This window comes from Sapajus apella, unplaced genomic scaffold (assembly GCF_009761245.1).
Source record: "Sapajus apella isolate SASKATOON/1434 unplaced genomic scaffold, GSC_monkey_1.0 scaffold17, whole genome shotgun sequence".
In the NCBI taxonomy this organism is placed as follows: Eukaryota; Metazoa; Chordata; class Mammalia; order Primates; family Cebidae; genus Sapajus; species Sapajus apella.
In genome coordinates, this window is record NW_022436957.1 from 30,088,362 (window position 1) to 30,095,820 (window position 7,459).

Below are 7,459 nucleotides of genomic sequence, written 5' to 3' on the forward strand. Positions count from 1 at the left end.
GCAATAAAAAATGATAAAGGGGCTATCTCCACCAATTTCACAGAAACACAAACTACTATCAGAGATTACTACCAACACCTCTATGCACATAAACTAGCAAATCTGGAAGAAATGGATAAATTCCTGGACACTTACACCCTGCCAAGACTAAACCAGGAAGAAGTTGAAACCCCGAATAGACCAATAACAAGGGCTGAAGTTGAGACAGCAATTAATAGCCTACCAAACAAAAAAAGTCCAGGGCCCAGGGAAAATGTGGCACATATACACCATGGAATATTATGCAGCCATCAAAAACAATGAGTTCGTGTCCTTTGTAGGGACATGGATGAACCTGGAAACCATCATTCTCAGCAAACTGACACAAGAACAGAAAATCAAACACCCCATGTTCTCACTCATAGACAGGTGTTGAGCAATGAGAACACATGGAAACAGGGAGGGGAACATCACACACTGGGGTCTGCTGGGGGGTGAGGACTAGGGGAGGGACATTGGGGGCGGGAAAGTTGGGGAGGGTTACATGGGGAGAAATACCTAATATAGGTGACAGAAGGATGGAGGCAGCAAACCACCTTGCCATGCATGTACCTATGCAATAATCCTACATGATCTGCACATGTACCCCAGAACCTAAAGTACACTAAAGAAAAAAAGAATAACAAAGGAATAGTATGAACACTTTACATGCTAATTTTAATAACATAGATGAGATAGACATATTCCTTGAAATATACAAACTAACAAAGTTTATTATAAAATAAATAAATAATCTAAATAACCCTATGCTTATTAAAGAAATTGAATCTGTAGTTTAAAAATCCTTCCTACAAAGAAAGCCTGAGAACTAGGGCATCTCTTGTGAACTTGACAAAACATTGAAGGAAGAAACGATACCAATCATACACAAATGCTTTGAGAAAATGAAAAAAAATATGATCCTTTTCAAACCATTCTTTGATTACCCTTACCCTGATAACAAAGCCAAACAACAAATCAAAGAAAAACCATCACCAGATATCCTTCATAATCATTGATGAAAAAAAAAATTGGAATATTTTAGCAAACTTAACCCAACAACATATACAGAGGATTTAAAAAGTTTAAAAACCAAGTGAAGTTTATCTCCAGAATTGAAAGTGTGTATGCCACTTTAAATTTTATCATTATAATTCATTATTTGAGCATAATTATAAAAGAAAGAAATCTGGTATGAACATCTTAATGGGTGAAGAAAAATTATTAGATAATCCAAGCATTTGACACAAAGCATTTGTCACAAACTCTGAGAATACGAATAAAAGGGGAAAATGTGTGTACAAAAACCCTGCAGCTCACACCATACAGAATGGCTTCCACCCTAAGATCAGAAACAATACAAAGATTTCCACTCTCATCATTTTCAGTCAATACATTAAATCAGTGGGGGTTGAGGAATGATAAAGATGATCATATTGGAAAGGAAAAAGGAAACTATCTTTATTCACAGATGACATTATTGTACACATACAAAATTCAATGAAATCTACAAAAATGATCCTGAAATTAATAAGTGAGTTTACCAAGGTTGTATAACATGGTATAGAAGATAGATATACAAAAATCACTATTTATATATACTAACAAGAAAAAATTGTAAATTGCAATAAAAAACTGCATATAATACTATCAAAAACCATATTTAGAAAAAAAAACTAGAGCAAAAGAGATGTGAAAGACACATACACTAAAAAATACAAAATATCCCTGAGAAAATGAAAAATCACATAAAAAATAGAAAGATGTACCTTCCTCAGTGGTCAGAAAACATCCTATTGTTAATATGCCAATTATTCTCAAATTGATCTATAGATTCAACAGAATCCTAATCAAAATCCCAACAGGACTTTTTTAGACATTGACAAACTGATTTTAAAATTTCTATAGAAATTCAAAGGACCTAGAAGAACCAAAAAGAACAGTATTAAAGAACTAATACAGCCCAATTTCTAGATTTATTATAAAGCTAAAGTAGTTAACAGAGTGTGAAATTTGTGTGAGAGAAAAATCAATGGAAGAGAAATGACTGCCCAGAAATTGATCTTCAAGAAATATAGACAACTGATATTCTACCAGTTTCCAAATGGAGAAAAGATGGTCTTTACAAAAATAGTTCGGAAATTACCAGATAAATGTAAGCAATAAATATATTTTTTAAATAAAATCTTTGATCTATATTTTGTGCTGTTTACAAACATCATAATGGATTTAAATGAAAACCAACTTTATCGCCTTAGGACATGCAAAGTTTTCATAGATACATCAAAAGTAACAAAATCTGTAAAAAAGAAAATTGATAAATTAAACTTAATCAAATTAAAAAAAAACTTCTATTTGACACTGTTAAGAAAAGGAAAGGGACAAAGCCAAGGATGAAGAGAAAATTTTGCAAATCATATATGTGATAACGGACTTACAAGTAGAACACAACAAGAATAGTCAAAACTAAATATGATATCCAGCAACCTGGTTTAAAAATGGGGAAAATCTGAACAGAAACTTCAATCAAGGAGAGATAAGGATGACAAATAACCAAATATAGAGATGTTCAATACCAGCAGTTATTAGGAAATGCAAATGAAACCCAGAATGAGATTCCACCACACACCTGCTAGTATGCGGGCTGCGCATGTGACGTCAGAGCTGCCCCGCCTCCCGGAAGAACCTGGGTTGTGCGTGGCTGGCGGTCTCCTAGCGACCAGAGCCGCAGGGATCGGAAACCGCTGAAGCAGGAGAGGTGGCAGCCCAGCGAGGACCACCATGGGGGACCAGAGGCCGCAGGACCGGCCGAGGTCCCCGGGCATGGACTCCGCTCCCCGGTATTGTGACAAACGGCCTTCCAAGTGCTTCGCGGAGCGCAAGCACAGGCGCATGAAGTTGCCACCCATAGACACCGAGAACTGGATATTTGTGAAGGAGGGCATGGACGACTTCCGCTACGGCTGTCCGTCTCCCGAGGATATGCTCATTTGTCGCCGGGACGACTTCTTACTCCCCAAAATCTCTAGCAGAAGTCCGCATGCTGACCCACAAAGCAGGCAGAAAAAGCTACTCAAGAAAGCGGCCCTATTTTCCAAACTGTCGCCAGCCCAGCTAGCACGGAAGGCGTTCGTAGAGGAAGTGGAAGGCCAGCTGATGGCTGAGCATTCCTTGGCCATGGACCCCGATGTGGCAGAAGATATGCCTCCAGATCTCCTACGACAGGTGCTGAAAGTGCTGGATCCTGAGAGGAAGCTGGAGGGCGCATGGGCTTGTTGTGAGGGCTCGGAGAAGGCAACCGAGGAACCCACCGAGCCTGGTAAATACCCTTGTGGGGAATCCTACCCATGGCCTTCCGAGACTCCGGTATCACATCTATGCCTAGAGTCTCCTGAGAGGAGATTGTCCCATCTCCATCCAGAGACTCTTGAGACTGTAATGTCCAGTCTCCTCCTGGGGCCTCCCAAGACTCGTCAGATATCGAGTGTCTACCCGGAGCCTCCCGAGACTGCAGTGTCCCATTTCTGCCCGGAGCCTCCCAAAACTCGTGTATCTCGTCTCTGCCCAGAGCCTCCTGAGACTGGAGTGTCCCATCTCAGCCCAGAGCCTCCCAAGATTCAGCTGTCCAGTCTCTGCCCAGAGCCTCCCGAGACTGGAGTGTGTCATTTCCACCTGGAGCCTCCGAAGACTCGTCGGATGTCCAGTCTCCACCCGGAGCCTCCTGAGACTGGAGTGTCTCATCTCCACCCAGAGCCTCCCAAGAGTCGTAGATCATCCAGTGTCCACCCCGAGCCTCCCAAGATTGGAGTGTTTCATGTCCACCCAGAGTCTCCCAAGAGTCGTCGATCGTCCAGTCTCCCACCGGAACCCCCCAAGACTGAAGTGTCTCATGTCCAACCAGAGCCTCCCAAGACTCAGAGGTCCTGTTCCAGCCCGGAACCTCCCGACACTAGTGTGGTGTCCAATCTCCTACTAGACATACTGAAACTGCTGGATTCCCAGAAGGAGCTGAAGGACGTATGGGTTCGTTGTGAGGCCCGGGTGAAGGCAAATGAGAAACCCACCGAGCCTGATAAATACCCTTCTGGAGAAGTCCTCCTGCAGCCTCCCGAGATTCCGGTGTCTCATCTCTGCCCGGGGACTCGCAAAACTCGTCGGGTGTCTCATCTCCGCCGGGAGGCTCCCAGGACTCGTCGGTTGTCCAGTCTCCGCCCTGAGCATCTCAGGTCTCGTCGGGTGTCCAGTATCCACCCGGAGCCTCCCAAGACTCGTCGGACGTCCATTCTCCACCCAGAACCCCCCAAGACTCATCGGGGGTCCAGTCTCCACCCAGAGCCTCCCAAGACTCGTCGCGGGTCCAGTCTCCGTCCAGAGCCTCCCAAGACTGAAGTGTCTCATCTCCACCCAGAGCCTCCCAAAGCTCCAGTGTCCGAACAATTATCGGAGCCTCCCAAGATTCGAGCGTCCTTTCTAAAAGCACTGTTTCCAGAAGATACACCAAGCACAAGGAAGGATTCTCTTAAATTTAGATACACATCAGAAAAACTCCGTGACTTCTTCAAGTGGACTGAAGACATGGGAGCTGATGAAGAATCCATCAGGGATCTCTTCGACTTTACTCCCAAGTGCAAACCAACCTATGACGACCAACAGATAAAGAAGATAAACAAGTGGTCCTCAGAGCTGCAGTACAACATAGAGCTAGATGTAATGGATGAGGTCAAATTACTCTCAAAGGAAAAATTCTGGAGGAGAACATCGCAGACAGCACCGAATTCTTATACTGCGCAGCCTGTGAAGATGAGGTATGGAGCGTGGTACCTCAAGCCTAAGCTGTGGAGAAAGCTAAGAAGTGATGAACCTTTGATTGACCCCAAGCTCTTACTTAAAAAGCCTGATGAACCCGACATTCTTGACGAACTTTACGGACCGATTGCCTTTAAGGATTTCATTCTAAGCAGGGGCTACGAAATGCCTGGCGTCATTGAAAAGCTGTTTGCCAGGATGGGATGGACTTATGACTCTGTTAAGACTCCTATGGAACGCGCAATGAAACTTTACAAATACAAACAACCACGGAGAGGGGGCATTGCAGGATTAGACCATTTTCTACTTCGTACTTAATTGGGTATTTCTTCCTCTCATTTTAAACATCAGTCAGAATTTATGATGAATGGCCCCGTGAATGTTCAACTTTAGCAACATCTGTAAATTCAGTATCTAATGTTTATAAATATTTCTTAATGACTTGCTTTGGCTTCATTATTTCATATATTTTATCAATTATGTGATTAATATTCACATATACTTTGTCACATTTTTGAAGCATTGTGAATATTACATCATCATGTCAATTATTCGTAAAAATACATACAACAAGAAATAAAAGCAGAATTATTCTTAAAAAGAGAAATGGGGTTGGGCACATTGGCTTATTCCTGTAATCGCACCCCACTTTGGGAGAACTAGGAGGGTGGATTGCTTGAGCCCAGGAATTGAAGACCAGCCTGGTCAGCAGGGTGAAACCTGGTCTCCACAAAAAAAATGCAAAAATTAGCCAGGAGTGGTGATGTGCACCTGTAGTCCCAGCTACCCCAGGGAATGACTAGGAGGATCTCTTCAGCCCAGGAGGCAGAGATTGCTGTGAGCTGTGATCGTGCCACTGCACTCCAATCTGGGTGACAGAGTAAGACCCTGTGTCAAAAAAAAAAAAAAAATCAAAATGTGCTGAGTAAAAATAGAATTGTATAACTCTTCTTATATTAAAATTGTAATGAAATAATTATAACAATTATTTGGTTAACCAAAAATTGGAGTCGGTAGCAAAAATAATGTTAACACTTTTGAATAGTGAAATTATCTTCCCCTTTGGAATTCCATCAAAGCCCCAAAACAAGTTTGAAAACTATTTATCAAAATCATAGGTGAAACTTGAGTTATGCGATTTTATCATATCTAAATAGAATGTATGTAAATATTCGCCATGTTCATAAACCTTCATTACAACAGACTATTACCAAATCATATAAACAATTGAAGAATAGGAGGTAGCTTCAGCTCCCTGGCAAATCTCATGTGCAAAATAGATCTGCGTGAGAAAAGCTACATCAAATATCCTTACATATCTGTTGAAGTTCAAATAATTTTCTTTTTTTAAATATATTTTTACTGTGCTTTAGGGTCTGAGGTATTCATTTCATTAACAGCAATTTAAAATGCACTCATAAGTTTAAAATACTAACTCAATCAACTGCTTTATGTTTCAAAACTAGCAAGTAAAACTGTCTGGTATAAGTAAATTTGTAGGTAAATATATTTCTAGTGTACATTTGAAGTGCACCTTTTCTTCTAGTGATGAAAGAAGCCATCTATAAATGGAAATATATGCATATATTTCATCCAAGTAAGCACTGATATATGCATCTCTCTATGAGCAAATTCTGTTTATAGTGAAGTTTTTCCGTGGGCATTTTGTTCCTGAAGAACCAAGTCTTTTTTTGTGTTGTTTTCTAAGGCAAGGCCTAGAATTTCTCTTCAAAGTCATCATCATAAACTTAGGTTAATGTCATCACTATATCTCATTGTATTTCTGCAGCGGTTTCCAACCCATGTCTCTTCTTGAGTGTATTTTTGTAAAATACAAGCATGGCTTGTTAACTCTCCAGACTCATCTAAATTTATCTAGGTACATAAACACTCACACACACATGTGCATACATACTCACACATGTTCCTGCATTCCCTGCTCCAGTCAATATTCCTTTTCTTACCTGTGTTTTTCTTGTGTCTTCCTACATAATCTTCTCTATTGTTAGGACTTCACTCAGGCCACGTGATCCTGTTTCAGGGTCTCCCCACCAAGGTCAATTTCACGATGCCTTTTATTAAGATCTTGTATCTGTAGACAACGACACTCATTTCCCAGTTGTCTTCCACTGAAGAACTCATTTCAGTAACCTAGAGAAATGAGTCATGAATGCCTTCAGAATCTGGGAAAGCCCCATCCTTATTTATTCTGACTTCTGAGAGGCCAATACCATGCCTTATGGCTCTGAGTTATCTGGGTTCTGAGGTTCTCCACTGAAGCCTTGGGCTTCATGCAGCAGCATTCAATGTTCAGTTCCTTTCAGCAAGAGTAAGACCTCCTTTTCCACATTTGGTTATGTGACCTTGCACTTCATGAAGGATGTATCCTCATCTAAACAATGGACACCATATGATGAAACTCAAATTCTGATAAGACTTAAATGATTACTTATTAAAGTGCCTAATGCCTCAAGCATCATAGAAGTGATACTCAACATATATTTGTGGAAGAGGAGGAGTAGAAAAGGAAGAAGGGTACTAAAAGATCACAACAGAAAGACACTATAAAAATAACTTTTTGTTGGTGTTTATCTGGTGATAGCCTTTATCTGTATCACACATAATCTTAGCTATT

At 40.9% G+C, this 7,459-nt stretch overlaps 1 protein-coding gene across 1 annotated transcript; it reads left to right on the forward strand.

The window, feature by feature from the left end:
• Positions 1-2,727: 2,727 nt before the first annotated feature.
• Positions 2,728-5,142, forward strand: LOC116556601 (putative protein FAM47D). The gene has a single exon (XM_032285845.1). The coding sequence runs from the start codon at positions 2,800-2,802 to the stop codon at positions 5,140-5,142; it is 2,343 nt and encodes a 780-aa protein (XP_032141736.1). The 5' UTR covers positions 2,728-2,799.
• Positions 5,143-7,459: the final 2,317 nt, after the last annotated feature.

Excerpts from the sequence above, each read along its gene's own strand:
- LOC116556601 (XM_032285845.1), top strand. The coding sequence starts at position 2,800 with ATGGGGGACCAGAGGCCGCAGGACCGGCCGAGGTCCCCGGGCATGGAC.